The sequence below is a fragment of the Pipistrellus kuhlii genome, unplaced genomic scaffold (assembly GCF_014108245.1).
Source record: "Pipistrellus kuhlii isolate mPipKuh1 unplaced genomic scaffold, mPipKuh1.p scaffold_m20_p_2, whole genome shotgun sequence".
In the NCBI taxonomy this organism is placed as follows: domain Eukaryota; kingdom Metazoa; phylum Chordata; class Mammalia; order Chiroptera; family Vespertilionidae; genus Pipistrellus; species Pipistrellus kuhlii.
The window spans coordinates 157,129,943-157,152,248 of NW_023425515.1; the positions used below are offsets into that span (position 1 = coordinate 157,129,943).

The 22,306-nt window shown below is 41.8% G+C and overlaps 1 protein-coding gene across 7 annotated transcripts in view; it reads left to right on the forward strand.

Annotated features, from left to right (window-relative positions):
- Positions 1–7,729: 7,729 nt before the first annotated feature.
- Positions 7,730–22,306, forward strand: part of MYSM1 (Myb like, SWIRM and MPN domains 1) — a 47,823-nt gene continuing 33,246 nt past the window's right edge. For 6 of the 7 annotated variants that reach the window (XM_036444248.1, XM_036444249.1, XM_036444251.1 and 3 more), the window contains exons 1-3: positions 7,730–7,862; positions 15,603–15,678; positions 18,290–18,360. In XM_036444248.1, the coding sequence (XP_036300141.1) occupies positions 7,780–7,862; positions 15,603–15,678; positions 18,290–18,360 (230 nt within the window). In that variant the 5' untranslated portion in view covers positions 7,730–7,779. The remainder of the gene's footprint in view (positions 7,863–15,602; positions 15,679–18,289; positions 18,361–22,306) is intronic. The other variant, XM_045584553.1, reaches the window with a different exon arrangement.

Genomic DNA, 22,306 nt, shown 5'->3' on the forward strand with positions numbered 1-22,306 from the left:
GATATCATTTTCTTCTTCCTGAACAATATTCTTCAACATTTCTTGTTGTAAATATAGGCTGATCCAAAAGAGATCATGCCTCACACAAATCTGAGGTGTGACACCCTTTCTGTCTGTAACACATCTTCCTCCTCTTCCCTTCTAAAATTACTCCGACATTCATTCAGTTTACAGGAAATAGGAGCGCCACAATAAATTAAAATATTCTTCCCCACGTCTGTCTTATGTATTTTTAAATGCATAATTAAATTTTAAAGAAAGGGATTAGGATTAAATATAAAAATTCATTTTGATGGAAAAAATATGATAACCTGACATAAAATTTTAGCATTATGTTAGTTAAATCTGGTCATTTTGTACAAAATTTTCAAGAAGTGATGTGGGAATGAACAACAGTGGGAAGACTGCTTGGGACGGGTTAGCAGGCTGTTTGGAGCACACTTACATGTCTGTAACCTGGCTTGTCCTCTCCATGTGCAGAGTGCTCAGACCCTCAAGAAGCTAACAAGCACTACCTGAAAGGCTTGCAAGTCTGATGTGGCCACCGGGCTGTCAACTTGTTCCTTGCAATGAAAACTGTGACCTCTACATGTCTATAAAACCCACATCAGTGTGGTCAGTCCATTCACTTGTTTCTGTGAGAATATAATTCACAAAATCTGAAGGTTGCTTTCTGAGTGTGGAATCAGAACAAGGAGAGTTAACTATGTATACAGTGTAACGGCTTCATTCTATTCGTCATGGCCTTATGCCACTATTAATTCAGCAAATGTTGTTTGAGTGCCTGCTATGCAGCTGGCACTGTTATGGGCCATAGGAATAAAGCAATGAATAAAACAAACTCCCTCCTCTGGTGGCACTTACCTTATCATGGTCTGGCTGATGGGATGGAAAATATTAGAATCTTTCTCTATTCACACTAGAACGGAAAACCTGTAATAGTCCAGCTTCCTTCTTCTTGGACTGGTTGGAAAGATATCAACAGCACTTACTATTGTGAATTTAGGTGTATGAATTCACTCAGGCCTAAATGTTGCTCCATTTTTTTTTTTTTTAAGTTTCCTTGTATATCTCTGCCCTGATGAGATGGATTCCCCATTTCATTCTAAAGAGTCCAATGTTCTTTATTTACAGTCGTTGAGGGTCAGTTATCTGTAGCCCCAAGAACTGAAAAAAAATTCATATTGTATATATATAGAGTAGAGGGACAGCCTGGTGTGGGAAAAACAATACGAGTTTTGAAGCTGGCTTTAGTTTGAATTACTGCTCCATCAATTTCTAGTTCTATATCCTTTAGCAAGTTAGCAACTCTTCCTTTATTGCTTTTAAAAAAGTAGTACAGCCCTGACTGGTTTGGCTCAGTGGATAAAGTGTCAGCCTGTGAACTGAAGGGTCCCAGGTTTGATTCCAATCAAGGTCATGTACCTTAGTTGTAGGCACATCCCCAGTAGGGGGTGTGCAGGAGGCAGCTGATCAATCATTCTCTCTCATCGACTTTCTAACTCTCTATCCCTTTCCCTTCCTCTCTGTAAAAAAATCAATACAATATATTTTTTTAAAATAGTACAGAAAATATATGAATACATTTTAATTGTTAACATTCAAACTTTTTTGTTATTGTAATTATTTTAAGGTTAATATTATACATTTTAATATATAATAGTGATAACATATTCAAGTACTATTTCATGGATGTATAATAATCTGACAATAATATAGTTGCAGTAAAGGCATGGTGCATGAAATTCATGCACTCCAGGATCTCTCAGCCCTGCCTGTGCCCTCTCACATGGTCTGGAAGCCTGCAGGGAGTGAACCGAAGTCAGACAGACATACCGTATTTTTCGGACCATAAGACGCTCCGGACCATAAGATGCACCAGTTTTTAGAGAAGGGAAATGAAGAAAAAAAGATTCTGAAACAAATATTGTCCTAAAATATTTTATGTGCATTAAAACCCAACATCACAGTCATAAACACATGTAATCAACCCTGTAAAGTAAACAGCAGCATTTAGAACCATTTTAGAGCCGGGCAAGCACACAGAGACCACACAGAGCCGGGCAAGTAAAAAAACTTTTTTTTTTTTAAGTATATGTGTAGGCTATATTTGGACCATAAGACGCAGGAACTTTTCCCCCCCACTTCTGGGGGGAAAAAAGTGCGTCTTATGGTCCGAAAAATACGGTAGTTAGTGCTGCTACAGAGGTGAGTGAGGCTCCTGCCATTGCTGTAACACTCACCAGCTATGAGTCCAGCTTCTGCCTGAGTGACATTCCCACTGTGGGAGTGCACTGACCACGAGGGGGCAGCTCCTGCAATAAGCATCTGCCCCATAGTGGTCAGTGCATGTCACAGTGACTGGTTGTTCCACAGTTGGGCCAAAGCTGGCTCTCTGACATCCCCCAAGGGGTCCCGGATTGTGAGAGGGAGCACGACAGGCCAGGACCCCACTAGTGCATGACTGAGGCCGAGGAGGAATATGGGAGGTTGGTCAGCTGGGGAGGGACCATGGGAAAACTCCAGGGCATGTCCAGCCCATCTTGCTCAGTCCTGATTGGCCGGACCCAAGCAGCAAGCTAACCTACTGGTCAGAGCGTCTGCCCCCAGGTGGTCAGTGCACACCATAGCAAATGGTTGACCAGTTGAATGTCTGCTTTCTGATGGTCAGTGCACATCAAAGTGAGAGGTTGAGTGGCCTTAGCATATTATTAGCATATTATGCTTTGATTGGTTGAATAGACAGCCAGACAGCAGAAACTTAGCATATTAGGCTATTATTATATAGGATTTCTCCATTTCTGGACTTCATATTATTGTTGTCATACATTTAACTTATATACATGTTATAAAGCTCTCACGTTTTTTTTTTTTTGTTTTTTTTTCCTTTTTAAAAAAAAGTTAATTTTGAAAGTATTACCTAGGTCCTTCTTTTCCCCTCCTTAAACTCTTCCAGCCTGCTCCTATCCTCCCTGCACCCTCTACCCCAGGCCCTCACCATCTCATTTTCTGTGTCCATGGGTTATGCATATATGCATACAAGTTCCTTGGTTGATCTCTTCCCACCCACGGTCCCTTCTCTCTAAAGATTCAACATTAAACAGTCTGTTCATGCTTCTATAACTCTGGGTCTATTTTCCCCCAAAAAATATATTTGTATTCATTTCAGGGAGGAAAGAGGAGGGAGAAAGAGATAGAAACATCAATGATAAGAGAGAATCATTGATTAGCTGCCTCCTGCATGCTTCCCACTTGGGATTGAGCCCACAATCTGGACATATGCCCTTGACTGGAATCGAATCTGGGACCCTTGAGTCCACAGGTTGATGCTCTATCCACTGAGCCAAACTGGCTAGGGCTGGATCTACTTTTGATCATCAGTTTATTTGGTATATTAGATTTCACATATGAATGAGATCATGTGATACTTATCTTTCTCTGCTCTGCAAAATACTTTCCAGGTCCATTCTTGCTGTTGCAAATGGCAAGAGTTCTTACTTTTTTATTGCTGCATAGTATTCCATTGTGTAAAATGTTCCATAGTTTTTTATCCACTCATCTGTTGATGGGCACATAGGCTGTTTCCAAGTAAAGCTCACACACTTTTGCTTAAACATCAATTCTCATTCAAAGAGATTTAAATGCTAAGAAAAAATGTTATCATTTTTTATTGTAGTTACCATTCCCTGTCCTCTTCCTTCCTTTATGCAGATCCAGATTACCATCTAATATTCTCCTATGCCTAAAGGATGTCCATTAACATTTCTTATAGTAAAAATAGGTTGATAAGGAGTTCTTCAGATTTTGTATTTTAAAAAGACATTATTTGGGTTTCATTTTTAAAAGATATTTTTAGTAGGTATAAATTCTCTAATTTGACTGATTTTGTTTTTCTTTTAGTCACTCAGATATTGATTTAACACTTTCTTGCTCCCATTGTTTCCAACAAGATTGTTGTCATTCTTATCTTTTCTCTCTGTAGCCAACATGCCTTTATTCTCTGGAAAGTTTCCCTCTTATTACCATTTTTGAGCAATTATAATGGGCCGTAGTGCTGTTTCTTTATATTTCTTCTATCTAGGATTCTTTGAGTTTCTTGAATCTATGCATATATAGTTTTTAAATCACTGTTTCTTCTAATATTTTTCCTGGTGCCTATTCCCCACTTTTTCGAATTCCATTTGTCCATGTATTAGGAAGCTTGAAGATATCCTACAGCTCATTGATTTTTTGTTTCTTTCTTAAATTTTCCTGTGTGTTTTATTTTGGTTAGTTCTTTTATGTGTTTAAGTTCACAAATCCTTTCTTCTACAATGTCTAATTTTTCATTAATCCAACCCAGTGTGTTTTTCATGGCAGGCTGAAATGAAAAAATTATAGTTTTTATTTGTAGATATTTAGTTACATTCTCTTTATATTTTCCATGTCTCTACTTAACTTTTGAACACATAGAATACAGTTATAATAACTGTTTCAGTGTTCTAATTTTAACATCTGTGTCTGTAGTAGGTGAGTTTCAATTTATTTATTTTCATTCTCATAAGCTATATTTTCCTATTTTTTTGCATGCCTAATTGGATGTCAAACCTTGTGAACTTTGTCTTGTTGAGTGCTGGGTATTTTGTATTCCTATAAATATTCTTAAGCTTTATTTATTTATCTATTTATTTATCTATTTATTTATTTATTTATTTATTTGGGGGGGGAGATGTGGAGATACAGTTAAGTTAAACTGCAAACAGTTTTATCCTTTCAGATGTTATCTTTAAGATTTGTATAGATGGCACCAGAGTAGTGCTCCACCTAGAGCTAATTATCCTTAACTACTTAGACAATACTCCTCTTAGTTATCTACTCAATGCCACATGAATCATCAGTTTTTTCCAGTCTGGCCAGTGAGGAATAGGCACTATTCCTGGCTGTTTGTGAGTACTAGTCACTGCACTATTCCTTCCAATGTTTTCCCACTGGTTCTTTCTCGAATTTAGAGAACAGTATCTTCTATTCTGTATTCCCCCGAGTCTAGAGTATTGCTCTCAAGTTTTGACTGATCAATATCATCCTCAAAAATGTGGCACAGAAGAGGGTTCATTCTGGGATAAATTGCTTATCCTTTGTGATCCCACAACAGACTGTAACTCCTCTATCATAGAAATTACCATATCGTCTTGAAATTGCATATTTAATAGACTTGTTGAGGGCAGAGACTGAGTTTCTCTTGCTCAATGCCATTTCCTCAGTATTGAGCACAGTAGTAGTACAAGTAATTGTGAAATATGAATTCTGAATTCTGCTTCCAAACTGCTTGGTGAGAAAATGATCTCTAAATAAGTTACAGAGTTGCAGAACTCTAAAATGGGAGATTTTAAATAGATAAGGCCTTAGTAGTTCACCTGACTTTGAGGTTATAGTCCTATCCTGGCAGGTGGGATTGAGTATTGACACTTATAAGCCTACTAGAATTCGTGTACAGATAGGATCCGGCCGGCCCACCAGCCCCAATTAGGGCTGATTTGGGTTGATCAGGGCCCATCAGGGCCGATTGGGCTGGGCTGGCCTGAGGGTGTGGCCACGGGCATTTGGCAGGCTATGCTTTCCCTCTGGTCAAATACCCAGTTGAACTCCCAGTCAAATGGACAATTTGCATATTAGCCTCTTATTATATAAGATTTCACAGTAAGCCAACTAATCAGGGACATCATATGGGTGGGGTAGGTACAAAAGGCTTCAGACTACTCCAACAGCCTTGGGGCATATTTGAATCTGTGCAAACCTCTCCTTTCTTCCACATATATTTTAGTACTATTGATGCCTGGCCCTGAGCCAGAAAGCCTCTAGGGCATTGTGGCAAGAGCAATTGTTCACATAGTATTTTGTGTTATGGGTAGGGGGCCTTTGCTATCACATGTATCCAGACGGCACTATCAGAGTTTCCATCCAGCCTGTTACATCAAGATCAATCAAAGACATCTCTATTCTGTATTTTCTTTTGACTATCTGGACATGTACATCTTTCTTACCTTGTTTTAAACTAAATTCCACAATATTTTAGAATACTTATTCCGTGTCCTAGATATTCCAGTTACCATTGGGACTGGCCATTGGATAAGCCCTTTAACAAGAGAAATAGTACCCCCAAAGTGACATAAGGGGTGGAACAATATTCAATTTCTGAGCTGTGGATCTCCTTTGTTACAAATCTTTCTCTCCATCTTCTGCCATCATACTCATAGTACAGCTAATCTAATGCCTTGAGCCCAGACAAATGTGAAATGGAACAAAGTGAGAATAGTAGGGGAAGTGTATTCATTCCATTGATTGGTTTATTCATTCATCAGTTTAATATTTATTGAGCATCTACTATGTGTCAGACACCATGTTGAATGTTAGTACAAAGACTAGCAGATATAGACTTAGTCTTTTTTTTTTTTTTTTTTTTTAAACAGGACCCTCTCTGGGCTAAGAGAAAGCTCTATTTTATATATATATATATATATATATATATATATATATATATATATATATATTGATTTTTTACAGAGAGGAGGAGAGAGGGATAGAGAGCTAGAAACATTGATGAGAGAGAAACATTGACCAGCTGCCTCTTACACACCCCTACAGGGGATGTGCCCGCAATCAATGTACAAGCCCTTGACCGGAATCAAACCCAGGACCTTTCAGTCCGCAGAAGGACGCTCTACCACTGAGCCAAACCGGTTTCAGCTAGACTTTGTCTTTGAAGAATTCACAGTCCTGTGGTAGTGGCAGACAAGTGAATAGTTATAATAATGTGAGTGAGAAATGCTAAAGTAGAAGAATACATAAGGCCAATATCCAATTTCTTGAGAGGACATAAGTTCTTTGAGAGAAATGGTGTTTATCTTTCCTAACAACATAATTTGTAGAAGGTTGAGCACTGTGTAAAAAATCAAAACAACAGACAAAGAAACAACGACAAAAAACTGCACCCTGGATTCTGATCCCAGATTTTTCTCTGAGTAGCTGTGTATCCTTTGACAATCATTTCAGCTTTCTGAACCTCCGTTTCCTATCTGTAAAGTGTAACTGTTGTTACCATTTCCACCTACCTCACCAGGTTATTGCAAAGATCAATGGTCATGAGAGTGACTTCTTAATTAATTGTAAATATCCTTATAAAATAAAATATGTAATCACGTTAGAGTCTCACTTGGTTTTTGAATTTTAAATGAGTTGTTCAGCATTTCATGCAAGTGCTGAATAATCTTTTTTTAAAAAAAATAATAAAGCAAGAGAGGGAACCAGCAGGTAGGCATCCTTCACTGTAACAGCTTTCATAGTTCAAAGCAGGTCTGACTTGACCTTTTCAGAACCTCAGAAAGATATTTACTAAAATGAGAAACCAAAGAATTTGTCCAAGAACATAATCTCTCCAAAACCCGAGCCTGAACCACTTCCCAAGGTCTTTAAACAACAACAAAAGTCAGAAGCACCAAGCCCTGGCCAGCTGGGGGCTTCTCAGCTCAGGAAGGGCAAGTTCAGGAGGGGCTGGACCAGGCTTCCCACTCGCCCTGTGACGCACAGGCCCCGCCCCCAGGCCACCGCTCTATCCCGTGACGCACACGGCCCGCCCCCAGGCTGCCGCTCCACCCCGTGATGAACGGGTCCCGCCCCCAGGCCGCCGCTCCACGCTCCACCTCGTAACGCACACGGCCCGCCCCCAGGCCGCCTCTCCTCCCGGTGACGCACGGGGCCCGCCCCCAGGCTGCCCATCTCTCGCGGGATCTCCTGGGTAGACGGATGGGGTCAGGCCCCATCATGGCGGCGGAGGAGGCGGATGTGGACGTTGAAGGGGACGTGGTGGCAGCGGCGGCACAGCCCGGGTGAGGCATAGAGACCGGGCCCCGCAGGGAAGCGGAGGGACACGGATGCGCGGAAAGTGCCTTGGAAAGGCCGCGGGTGTGTCCAGGGTCAGGGGAGCGGAAGAACCCCCGTAGGCATGGGGCGTCCCGGAGCAGAAGGGCCGCGCCCATCCCGCAGGCCGGCTGCTCCTGCTCCCCAAGGCCCTCTGCCGGGGGCTCGTGCACGTGTCGGACGCCCTTTCCCATTTTACAGGGATGCTGTGAGCATGTGTACTTCGCCCTAGCACATTGCAATTAGATTCCTTCTTTACCTCCGCCTCAGAATCTCGCCATAATTCGCCCTGTGCCTGACAGTAACTAGAACCCGGGCTGCCCGGGACGGGACCTGCGCTCTGAGACCCTTGTTCCAGTATTTGCAAGCCTGTGACCTTGGGCGTGTCGTTTCAGTCCTACTGGCCACAGGTTTCCTCTTCCACTTAGGGTTAGTGGTGGAAAAGTTTCCGAGAGGCAGCTTGGCTTCAAGGCACGGGGTAGGACTGAGTTGGACAGCTCTGGGTTCTCCTGCATCGCTGGCCCTTCCCGTTACTAGCAGTGTGGCCTTGGGCCATTTAACTGGTCCCATCCTCTGACAGCCCATGTGTAAACTGACAGTCATGATATGTACCGCGCGCGGTTATTGTGAGGAGCCATTAAAATAAATACGGGATGAATTTCTGCCTGTGATAGGGTGTTCTGTAAATGTGTTCTTTGCCATCCGGTTACTTTTAGGGATGGTATTGTGAGGACCCAGCGAGGAGTCAACACTTATTAATACCGATTCCTGATTCCTGCATATGAGGCCAATGTGGATTTTAAACAGCAGTGTACAGACGGAGAGATCTAGCCCTTTCATTTCTTGTTTTCTGAGAAGAAATTGATACATGCCATTAAAAAAAAAATTGTGCTTCCAGAGTCTCCTTTTAGTAATGGAAAAGGCCTAGACTGATGAGGAATCAAAAGAATTCCGTTCCAAACTCAGCCAGCTATGTTGCTTGTAACTATGAACAACTTTATTAGAACTCTGTTAGGTTGAACCATGTGAAATGTTCAATCTTAGACCATTTTTTACCTATAAAGTGGCGATTTCATATGGTCCAATCTAATAATAGAGCCTCCATAAATGGTGGAGGAGAATAGTAACTCTTGACAATGAAGGTCTAAGATAGAGGGTTTAAAGTGCTCGTGAACGCTAAAGCACTGTAAAAATGTGCGGAGTAATTAAGTTCATATGTAGTTATTTTTTCCCAAAGTCTTTAGGTAGAGCAGCCCAAAGTTATGCAAAATGAGTAGAGAGCCTATTTTATTAACAATTATCTTGTTAATCTTGACCAAGTGCTTTTGCTTGCATGATTTAATTTAGTTTTCACAAGAAGTCTATGAGATCAGTGTGCAAGGATATTTATTTGCAGTCAAGAGAGAAATAACTTGAACTTGGAAACACTAAAGATCACCTGAGGGCATTGGCTCTACCCCTTTTCTGTGGATTCTTCTTCATCTTTATTTTTCTTTTTCTTTTTAATATATTTTATTGATTTTTACAGAGAGGAAGGGAGAGGGATAGAGAGCTAGAAACATCGATGAGAGAGAAACATCGATCAGCTGCCTCTTGCACAACCCCTACCGGGGATGTGCCCGCAACCAATGTACATGCCCTTGACCGGAATCGAACCTGGGACCTTTCAGTCCGCAGGCCAATGCTCTATCCACTGAGCCAAACCGGCTTCGGCTCTTTATTTTTCTTATTGTATTTACTTTTTCTCCCATGTCCCCACCCCATTTCTCTTTCTTCTTACTCTGTTTGAGCCTTGAGTCTATTGGTGGCACCTCTGATCATCTTAGTCTTATGCAGGAAGGATTACAAAGGTTGTTGTTTCCTGGTGGTCAGTCATTGCTTTACCATCTCCAAGGAGTATCAGTGACATTATATTCTGGGGATTCGTGTCCCCTGATGTGATTTTTCAACTTTACGATGGTGCAAAAGTAATAAGCATTCAATAGAAATCGTACTTCCAATTTTGAGTTTTGATTTTTTCCGAGGCTAGTGATAACATGTACGATACTCACGTATGATGCTGGGCAGTGGCATCATGTAACTCCTAAATAGGCAGGGGATCACAAGAGATTCTCCTACAGTAAACTGAGTTGCCAGCAGTTTTTGGATATTGTGTTCTGAGCACGTTTAAGGTAGGCTTGGCTAAGCTATGATATTTGTTAGGTTAGGTGTATTAAATGCATTTTTTACTTAGGATGGGTTTATTAGGACAAAACTCCTTCGTAAGTCAAGGAGCATTTACACTTGCTAAGTGCTAGGTACCAGAGTTAGAGGATGGCATTGAAATTTTTTCCCCTTCTATTTCTCCTACCATTCCTTATCATCCTCCCTTTCTTTTGCTTGTCCTTTAAGTCATAGTGTTCTAAGTGGTTTTTGTCATAAGACATCTACTCAATAAATACATACTAGTAGTCCCTGGTGATACCATATCTCAAGACTTAAATTTCTGTTTGTTGGGTTGGACAATATGAAAGTTTGCCAATATTTGACCTACAAAAATGACTGTTTCATAAGTTCACTTAATACATGTTGATCTTGCCCAAATCTCCCTGCCAACTCAAATTTTTTCCTATCTTCATATCCATTTATCCAAGTTTCTCAGTCTGTTTGCATTTGGATGTTCCACAAGGCCTTCAATCTCAGCCTATAAACCTTCCCCACCACATGTGCCTCTCTGGGTTCCCTACTTCAGTAAATGGCACCATCCTCCCAGTCACCGAAGCAACAGACTTACATGTATTCTTTACCTCTCTCCTTCCACTTCTATCAGTTATGAATGGTCTATTGATTCTTAATATCCTCTCAAATGTATTCACTTCTTCCTATTCACACTGCTTGTTCTCGAGGTCTAAGTTACTGTCACCTTTTCCTAGTGTTTATACTGGAATCACTCTTAACTGCTCCTTGCCTCTTTGGCTCCTTCTACTCTTTCCTGAAGTTAGAGCATTCTTTCTTACATCCAGGTCTGATCATGTTATTTTCTTCAATCCCCAGATGGCTTTATGATAAAGTCTTCATTCCTTAACTCCTAGAGACACCTGTTTGATCCATGCCTCATCTACCTCATTCATTCAATCATTTAAGAAATATTGATTGAACAACTCTGTATGCCAAGCTCTGTGTATACAGCAGTTACCAAAACTAAGTCCTTGCTTTCGTAGAACTAACATTCTTATTAGATGAGTCAGACAGTAACATTTCTGTATATGTCAGATGGGGAGAACTGGAAAAGATGAAGGAGGGAAAGTGGTCGGCTGACTTACCAACTGAGTCCCTTGCAATTTTAACCAGGGATAACTATCAGGACTGAAACTATGGGTCCTTAAAGGTCAGTGTGAATATAGTGTAAGAACTGGATTTGGAAAAGGGAGAAGCAACAGAATTGGCAACAAGTTGAATGTGCATTTTGAGGAAATAAGGGTAGGTGCAGATTTCTGTCTTGGGGCTAGGGGATGGAGGTGCCATCGACTGATATAGGTAATGATAAAAGAGTAGAATATTTGAGAAACCACCTTCCAGACAAGGATCCAAGATGGCTGCACAGGTAAACACCTAATCGCAGCAGCACACAACAATTTCAATGGAATACAACTAAAATATAAAATGGTCATTGCCCAGAGCTACAGGTAGTCTACTGACTGAAAATTCTACAACAAGAAGGAAAGAGAAAACCAGAAGGAAAATCAGAGGAGCTGAAAAAGCTTAAGGTACAGAGACATGCTGCGCGCGCGCGGAGGGGACAGAGCCGGAGAGGAGAGAAGGCTGGGCTCTTGCCTGGCGTTCCCTAGCAGGAAGGAAATAAAAGCCCTGGACTGGGCTAAACTTCAGAACCGGCAGCACTGAGCCCCAGTTCTGGGCCAGACCCTGGGGACCCAGGCTCAGGCAGGGGAAGATGGGGCTGTGAGGCGGAATCCCAGGGGTGCGGCAAAAAGCGGAGCCCCTGGAGTCATGCACATTGTGTGCAAAGGAAGGAATGTTGACTCTGATGCTAGATTGCCTTGGCGGGAAGGAAATGAGCTCCGGCCGTGCTGGGCCCCAGTTCCGACTGTTCTGAACCCCGGTTCTAGGCCAGACCCTGGGGACCCAGACTCAAACAGAGGGAGATGGGGCTGTGAGGCGGAGTCCCAGGGGAGTGGCGAGGGGGCCCCTGGCGGGGGGGGGGGGGGGGGGGGGGGGGGGGGGGGGGGAGGTGCCGCTGGGCCCTTGACTGCTGATTGCAGGCCACTAAGCCAAGACCGGAGGCTGCTTCCTGGGTGGCGCCAACCCCGGCAACAGGCTGAAGCCGCGCAGGAGGCCGCGGAGAACAAAGGGGTTCCGCAGGCCAGCCTGCTGAGCTTCCAGGACGAGGAGGAAGAAACCGAAGAAGTTTTCAATGTGAAGAAATCAAGTTATAGCAAAAGATAGTAAAATTACTTAAGAAAGAATACAAAGAAGATCTTGAGAAATCGAAGACTAATACAGAACTCAGCTCAGCAGCCAACATTGCAACATAAATGTGTTTTAAAAAAAAAAAAAGAAGAGAAAAAGGACAGAATGCCCAGAGTGGCCAGGCCCAAGGCAGTGGAAGCTAGGGCCTGGAGCAGCAGCAGCCAGGCCCCAGAGCAGCAGCAGCCAGAACCAGAGCAGCAGCAGCCAGGCCCAGAGCAGCAGCAACCAAGCTTGGAGCGGCCAGGCCCGGAGCGGCTGAGCCTGAAGCAGCCGGGCCCAGAGCAGCCAGGTTGGGAGCAGCCAGGCCCAGAGCAGCAGCAACCAAGCCCAGAGCAGCCAGGTCGGAAGTGGCCGGGCCCAGAGCAGCCGGGCCCAGAGCAGCAGCATCCAGGCCCGGAGCAGCCAGATCGGAGCAGCCAGGCCCGGAGCAGCAGCAGCCAGACCTAGAGCGGCCAGGCCCAGAGCAGCCGGGTCAGAAGCAGCCAGGCCCGGAGCAGTTGTGGAGTGGACCAGAGCAACAGAGGCCAGGCCCGGAACAGCTCGCTCCTCGCCTGCCCATACCCTAGGGCTGCCTCTCAGACATGGCTGGAAACTTTTGGGGGAACTTGAGGGTCTGCTGAATCAAGTGATGAAGGCTTAGATCTGATGTGTTGAGTTAGTATAGCGCTGGGGTGTTGATCTGTGAGTGCCTTGTGTGGGGTCTGGATGAGGTTGGTTGATCTACTTGGAAATGTCTTTTGTGTGAAGTGTATCCTTGGGCAGGTGGAGGTATTATTGATTTGAGAAAATGCTAAGTAACTGATTTACTATCTGAAAAATTTAAAGTTCTGAAAGTTTAAGGTCTCTTGCCAAAAAGAGGTTTTAAAGCTAACACCTTAATTTTAATGGAGAAAGGGGAGGATAAGCCCTTCCCACCCAGAACAGGTAATCCAATTCCAACCAGCAGCTATCTTTAAACAATGTGTTCACTTACATTTGAATGACTACACCTTTTGATAGCCTAAGGGCAAGTTTACATGTAAACAAGTTTGCTTCCCAATTCCCAGGGCAGAAAAAACAAGGTTTAAAATTATTATAATAGATTTTAAAATTTATTCTTAGAAGTGTAAAAGTTTATTAATTAAAAAAACAACAACAAAAAAAGGCTATTGAAAAACCTGATGAACAATATTAGCTGTTGATTATAGTAGAGTCGGAGATATGGGAGGGGAATGGACTGACAGTTCTCAGGGAAAGGGGGAGTGGTGGATGGGGAAGAGACTGAACATAAACTATGCACCTATGGATGAGGACAATGGAGGGTGGAGAGGGGGCGGAGAGTGGGGTGGGAACCTGGTGGAGGAGGGAAGAAATGAGGAACCTTTGGAATAATATGAACAATAAAGATTGATTAAAAAAAAAAAAAGAAACTGTGTTAGAAATATTGCCTTATCTGTTTTGAAAATGCTTTTCTAAAACTAGCATGTGTAATTTGACTTTATGTTGTTTGGGGACATACAAACTTTAAAAATATACAGTCAATTATGTCTATTTTTATTGGCTTTTGGATTTTGTGTTTCATTTACAAAGTTTTTTCTGACCTCAAAAATGTTTTTCTAAGCCTCAATAAATGTTCTCCAAATGTTGAAAAAATAAATAAAATAAAAAGAGTAGCATATTTGAGAGGAAAGGTGAACTCAGGTTTAAACATGCTAATATGGGATACCTATTGAGATTCAGGTATGTGTCCACATACACCAGCGATGTGGGTGTTGCTAATCCTTATTGAGAAATAACATGTAAAAATATTTCTGAAGTAAATTTGAAGTGGTACTAGTCCCACCTCTTGCATGCTTGGCAGACCTAGTTAAGTAAATGTTTTCTTCTGCTGATACAAGTTTCAGAATCCCTTAGTTTGTATTTCTGGTAGCCCCTACCGAATCTAAATTTGCACGAGATAAAACCTTTTTGTTATCAACAATTGAGAGACATTATCACTTTTAGTTTATTGTAGATAGACTGTTAGCCCCACAATTCATTATAACCACTACGGAACTAATTGAAGATTCAAAAATGTAAAGAATTTGACTGTAGGTTTTTGCAGTCAAATTCTTATCACTACACTAGGTCTGGGAAAAGTCAGTAACTTAACTGGGAAAATTTATAACTTTAGGACATACCTTGTTTCTCCGAAAATAAGACATCCTCCGAAAATAAGACCTAGGGCATGGAAAGATAAGACATCCCCTGAAAATAAGACCTAGCGCAACTTTGGGAGAAAAAATTAATATAAGACACTGTCTTATTTTCGGGGAAACAGGGTACAAAAGCAAAAATTTAATTATATCGTAGATTAGGCTTTCCAAAACTTAAATATTTAACTGTTCAGCCTTTTTGCATATGAAGTGAACATATGACTTGAAAGAGTTCTTATTAGTTTACTAATGAAAGGAGTGAATTTTAACAGTTTGATCCCCATGGATATAGAAAAGAGCCCATTAACCCAAGTTAATTTGTTAAATTATATGAGTTGTATTAAAACATTACATTCTCGTATCTCTTCATTGTGCTGTCCTTCAACTATTTTCTATTCAGTTTCTTCCATTTGTTTATTTTTTTTCTATTTAAAAAAATATATTTTATTGATTTTTCACAGAGAGGAAGAGAGAGAGGGATAGAGAGTTAGAAACCAATGAGAGAATGACATCGATCAGCTGTCTCTTGCACACCCCCTACTGGGGATGTGCCTGCAACCAAGGTACAAGCCCTTGACAGGAATCGAACCTGGGACCTTGCAGTCTGCAGGCTGACACTCTATCCACTGAGCCAAAACGGTTTCAGCTTTTTTTTTTTTTTCTATTTTGAGGGTGGTGCTATTGATGGTAGCTTTCATGCTTTAGGTATATTTAAAAGAATTAATTGTAAAGTTGAATTCCTACATACACCTCAAAAGAAATCTGAAGTGTTGATTCATGGCCACAGAGCATGTGTGGTTGCTGTTTTGGGTTGTTTTTTTTTTCCTTATGAAGTTGTTTATTCTTGGGAAACAAAAGGAGTGAATGGACTTGATGTTTAGCAGTTGAGATAGGGTAACTTAATTCACAGACCAAAGAGGTACCACAGGCATTTCTAAAACATTAAATCTGTTAAGGAGAGAAGGGAACTAAATATTTGCTTAACATCTCAACCTGCCAGTCACTGCTATGTAAAATGTATATATTAACTTACGTAATATCACTTTTATACTCATTTTCTTACTACAGAAACTATGAAAATACAGCATCTATTTTACAAGATCACTATCTTGATTCATCATGGAGAACTGAGAATGGTCTTATTGTAAGTATTTTATGAAAATATTAGGGACATTAAGCTATTACTCATTACCCAAAGTACCTCTTTTTTTTTTTTTTTTAAATTTGGTGCTAATTCTCAGCAATAACAAAGGTAATAAATTTAAACTTTTTTAAAAATACGTTTTTATTGATTTCAGAGAGGAAGGGAGAGGGAGAGAGAGGGACATGTGAGAGAATCATTGATTGGCTGCCTCCTGCATGCCCCCTACTGGGGATCAAGCTCACATGTGCCCTTGACCAGAATCAAATCTGGGATTGCAGGCCAACGCTCTATCCACTGAGCCAAACCAGTTAGGGCGAAACATTTTTCTTACTGAAACTTATTCTTATTTCTTTTGACTTTGAAAAATTGCTACAAATGGGAAACAACTGTTGGATCCAGCTGGATTTGAATGCAAGTCCTTTCTCTCTACTTACAAGATTTGTGAACCTCAGTTTTATCTGAAAAATGGGGATCATTGCAGGGTTCATTTCCTCATTTAACAGTTATTTAATGAGTATGTACTATGTGCCAGACACAACCAGATATGGGGTTCAAATATAATTAAGACATACATGATCTTTCAAGGAGCTTATAGTCTAAAGAGTCAGTTATTAAACAAATAGACAGACCAATTATAAATCATGAAGGATATTAGATACAGACTAAGGGTGACAGGATGGGGAACCTACTTTAGATAAAGTCAGTATGGGAAACAGGAGGTGACTTTTTTAAAAATTATTTTTATTGACCATAGAAGAATGGAGAGGGAGAGAGAGAGAGAAATATCAATGAGGAGAGAGAATCGTTGCCTCCTGCATACCCCCCACTGGAGATTGAGCCCACAACCCAAGCATGTGCCCTTGACCAGAATCGAACCCGGGACCCTTTAGTCCGCAGGCCCGGCGCTCTATCCAGCCAAACCAGCTAGGGCTGAGAAGGTGACTTTTAAGTTGAAATGTAATAAAAGGGGAGTAGATATGTGATGAGTTGAAGAAAAACATTAGGCAGAAAGAATAGTATTACAAAGGCTGGTTGGAAGTCAGTTCTAGAATATGGTAAGGGGAGGTGTGACAAGGTTGGGACGGCAGATGAGAGCTCTGTCATATTTGTAGGAATCAAGAGACCAGTTAAGAAACATTTGAGTATTCTAAGCAGTATTTGGTGGTAACTTGGCTTGAGGTGGTGGCAGAATCAATAGAAGTAGAGAGATTTAATTATATTTTGGAGGTTGAGCTCTTTGGTAGACTGGACATAGAACTGAAGGAAAAGGAAAGAATCCAGAGTGATTCTTGGGTTTCTAGCTGGAATAACTTGGTGACTAGTAGTGCCATCTATAAAGTTGGGAAGGCTGGGAAGAAGCAAGGTATGTGATGGTGAATTATGATTTATTTTTTATTTATTTATTTTTAAATATATTTTATTAATTTTACACAGCCGGTCCCAGCTGAATTATGATTTTTAAAAAAAATATATATTTTATTGATTTTGTACAGAGAGGAAGGGAGAGAGATGAGAGTTAGAAACATTGATGAGAGAGAGACATCGATCAGCTGCCTCTTGCACACCTCCTACTGGGAATATGCCCGCAACCAAGGTACATGCCCTTGACCAGAATCGAACCCGGGTCCTTTCAGTCCCCAAGCCGATGCTCTATCCATTGAGCCAAACCGGTTTCGGCTGAATTATGATTTAAATGTTAAATTTAAGAAGCCTACTAGATACTGAAGTGGAAGTTTTGAGGGGGGCAGTTGAAAATAACAGTCTAGATCTTAGAGACGAGAACTGAGCTGAAATTTTTAAAAAAATATATATATATTTTATTGATTTTTTTACAGAGAGAAAGGTAGAGGGATAGTTAGAAACATGGATGAGAGAGAGACATTGATCAGCTGTCTCCTGCACACCCTCCAGTGGGGGTGTGACCACAACCAAGGTACATGCCCTTGACCAGAATGGAACCTGGGACCTTCCAGTCCACAGGCCGACACTGTATCCACTGAGCCAAACCGGTTTCGGCCTGAGCTGAAATTTTTTAAGTTTTGAGAGTTGAAAATGAATGTGATTATTCAAGGAGATATTGTGGCTTATGGGAAAAAAGAATTGTGAGTTTTGGAAATAGGTGAAATATCTAGCATAATGCTGATAACTAATAGTCCTTTATACATGACTAGAGGCCGGATACAGGAAAGTCATGCAAGAATAGACCTTCCTTCCCCTGGCTGCTGGCACCAGCTTCCCTCTGGCACCTGGGACCCGGGCTTCCCTCACAGCCCCAACTTCATCAGGAAAGTCATCCAGAAGGACACCAGTCTAATTAGCATATTGTGCTTTTATTATCATAGATAGCCATTATTACTTTATCATGGATAGGAGCTTGAGCCTTGGACTCTTAACAGACTTGAGCCTTTAACTCTTAACAGGGATGCCTCTGTGAAGTAACAATGCCTATTTCGTAGAGTTATCATAAGAATCAAAGCTATGTCTGTGTGCTCTGTAAATGACAGCTGAAATTGTTAATCATATCATTGTACATTTTCATTTAACAATATATGGAAAATAACTTCAAAAAGTAGTAAATAAAAAGAAAATATGTTCTTCTCTTTTATAATAGCCTTGGACTCTGGACAGCACCATCAGTGAAGAGAACAGAGCTGTCATTGAGAAAATGTTGTTGGAAGAAGAGTATCCTTTAATGATTGTGAGGAAAGAAAATTTCAGGGTTTAATACCTCTAAATGCAAAAATTACAAAAGAGACCACTGTTAATTTGGCCCCAGATTGCTACAATATTATATGTTACCTACCTATGCAAAAAAGCTGCATTTTATTCCTTTGGTTTCTGTTTTATTGCTAAGTCTGAGGTATGAATCAACATTTTTGAATTTTTATTGTTAACCAACTCTTTATACTGTCTGAATATTGATTTAAAATTATAAAATAAGTTAGCTAGAACCTGTAGTCCAAGACCATTTAATCCAAATCCCCCATCTTCATTTATATAAGCTGAAATCCAGAGATATTGGTTTGTCCAAGGATTCAGAATTAGAATATGTAAAAGTTCTCACTTTTTTAATATATTTTATTGATTTTTTACAGAGAAGAAGGGAGAGGGATAGAGAGTTAGAAACGTCGATGAGAGATTAACATCAACCAGCTGCCTCCTGCACACCCCCTACTGGGGATGTGCCCGCAACCAAGGTACATGCCCTTGACTGGAATCGAACCTGGGACCTTTCAGTCCGTAGGACGATGCTCTATCCACTGAGCAACACCGGTTTTGGCAAGTTCTCAGTTCCTACTCAACCAATTTACAGGTGTTATGTAAGAGGAATCAAAGTAAAAAGCACAAAACAAAAACAAAAGGATAAAGATGTGCCATCCTCCTCCTCCTCACCCCCCCATAAAAAAATCCTTATCCATGGTCAGGCACTGGCTTCTTGTCCTTGTTTCTTTAATCTGTATGTGATGTTAGCAACTTAATTTCTTTGGACTAAATTTTCTTATATGTAAAATGTGAGGATTTAACAAAATGATTTCTGATTTTATGATTTATAAAGGGTATTAATAGTTTCTTTTCTTTTTTTTTAATTAAATTATTATCTGTGTACATATTTTAACATTGCTGCCCCCCTCCCATATATTCCCTCCCTCCCCAGAGTTTTGTGTTCATTGGTTGTACTTATATGCATGTATACAAGTCCTTCGGTTGATCTCTTATCTCCCCCAGATCTCCCTACCCTCCCCATTGTAATTTTACAGTCTGCTTGTTGCTTTACTGTCTTTATATCTGATTTTTGGTTTGTCAGTTTATAATGTTCTTTAATATCCATAAATGAGTGAGGCCATGTGGTATTTCTCTTTCATTGACTGGCTTATTTCACTCAGCATGATGTTCTCTAGTTCTATCCAGGTTGCTGCAAATGATGAGAATTCCTTCTTTTTTATGGCAGCATAGTATTCCATTGTGTAGATGTACCATAGTTTTTTGATCCAATCATCTGCTGACAGGCACCTAGGCTGTTTCCAGATTCTAGCTATTGTAGATTGTGCTGCTATGAACATAGGGGGTGCATATATCCTTTCTGATTGGTGTTTCTAGTTTTTTGGGATATATTCCTAGGAGTGGGATTACTGGGTCAAATGGGCGTTCCATTTTCAGTTTTTTGAGGAAACTCTACAGTGTTCTCCACAGTGGTTGCACCAGTCTGCATTCCCACCAGCAGTGCACGAGGGTTCCTTTTTCTCCACAACCTCGCCAACACTTGTTGTTTGTTGATTTGTTGATGTTGGCCATTCTGACAGGTGTGAGATGGTACCACATTGTCGTTTTGATTTGCATCTCTGGGTATTAATAGTTTAATGAGTAGTGGTTTATTTAACATTTTATAGTAGCCTCCTTTAAAACAGGTGAAATTAATTTTAATAATTTATTTAACTAGTAATGTTATTTCAACATTTAATATAAAAACATTATTGAGATCTTTCACATTTGTTTCCTAATCTTTGAAATTCAGTGTGTATTTTATACTTACAACGTGCCTCAGTTTGTGCTAACCACATTTCAAGTATTTAGTAGTCACACATATGGCTATTGGCCAATGTATTGAACAATGCAATTCTAAATGAATGAATACTTAAGTAGTTACTGGTTCACTTCCAGACGTGGAAGAAGTAATGAGAGTAAAAGCTATGTCAGCTCTTAGAGAACAGGGATAATATTTTCTTAAATCTTTGTCTTCAGTATCTAGTACCTAGCATAGTGCCTGACATCCACAATATACAGGCAATAATTGTTAGTGAAGAATATTTCTGATTAAGTTATTGTAACAGGCAGTTTTAAGACGTTTGAGAGGGAGGCTTTCTGGTAGATTTGACCTAAGTGTTTGCTAGTTTATTAGGGTAGAGAACAACGCTGAACTCTTCTCTGTTACCTTGAGAAATATGAAGACAGTTGGTGTTCCAAAATTACCCTGGACGACCAATCAAATTCATCCATTACATTCTCCATATGGTTTAGGGAAAAAGAATTAAACATTGAAGATGTTTCTTCTCTTAGCCACCGCTGAAAAGGAAGATAAGAGAAACGAGCATTTATGTAATATTTTATGCAGGTACCATTTTGTGTTAATCCATGTAACAGCCCTGTGAGGTATAAATAATTTTATCAAAAATTGTACAGATCTGAAAAGGGCTTTGAAAGGAATTGGTTTATTTAGGATTCGAGTGTGACTTTCATGAGTTTCTATATATATAAAAAGCCAGCAACCAGAAGGCAGTAATAACAGAACAACTGATAGCTATGACACCCACTGCAGCCAGCGAACCTGCTGGATCAGGGTGGGGTGGGGCCAGCTGGCCATCCTCCTGCAGCTCCTGCCCCACCCAGCTCCACCCCAGATCAGCACCCCCTCCCTGATCAGGGGCAAGGAGGGCCAGGCAACCACCAATGGCCCCTCCCTCAGGCCACTGGCTCCTGATTGGCCCCCACGGACCCTATTTGGGGGCGGGGCTGGCCAGCCAGCTAGGCCACTGCCCACAGCCCTCCCCACAGCTGGCGGAACCCCGATCAGCCCCTACCACCCCAATCAGCCTGCAGCCCCTTGCCCCAGCCAGCTCCACCCCCGATCGCCCCTCCCCACACCAATTGGGGGTGGGGCCAGCCATCCCATTGCCCATAGCTTTTCCCCACAGCCGGCTCTGCCCCCCTGTAGGCTCTCTTTCAACCCAATGGGGGAGGGCCCACCAGCCAGTTGCCCACAGGCCCTACTCCAGCTGGCTCTGCCCTAATTGGACCCTGATTGGGGTGGGTCAGCCAGCCAACCTCCTGCCATCTCCTCCCAACAGGCCTGGCCCTGCTCTGCCCCATTGGGATTGGGCCAGCCGGACCCCAGTTGTGCACAAATTCGTGCACTGGCCTCTATACTAATAAAAGGGTAATATGCTAATTAGAGCAGATGTCTTCTAGACAAAGCCGCAGTGGCTGCAAGGGCCAAAGGCAAGCAGCCATGGCAGCACCTGTGAGGGCTGAGGGCAGGCAGCCATGGCGGCAGCTGCGAGGCCTGGGGCTCAGGCAGTCATGAACCCTGGTGGCTGCGAGGCCTGGGGTTCAGGCCTCGCAGCTGCAGTGGACTGCAGTGGCAGCAGTAATGGGGTGAAGGGGGTGGTGCATTCCCTTGATTGGCCTGGTCGCCTTCCACAGAGGGAGGCTAGAGGCAGCAGTATCGAGGGAGTAATAGGGGTGGCGCCTTCACCTGATTGGCTGGTCAACTCCTGCAGAGAAAGGCCAGATTGTAGTCAGTAGGACATCCCCTGGGGGCTCCCAGATTGTGAGAGGATGCAGGCCAGGCTGAGGGACCCCACTCCAGTGAATGAATTTCATGCACTGGGCCTCTAGTCCTGTCTAATAAAGAGGGAATATGAAAATTGGCCATCATACCATAACAAGATGGCTGCACCCACAGCAGAGTCAGGGATTCCATAATACAAAATGGCTGCATCTCTAGCTTAGTCAGGGATCCCATAACACAAGATGACTGCACCCACAGCGGAGGCCAAGTTCCTGTAACAAGCCTTAACAAGAAATCAGCAGGGATCTGAGGTGGTGCCCCCCGCCCACCAGGGCTTGACGG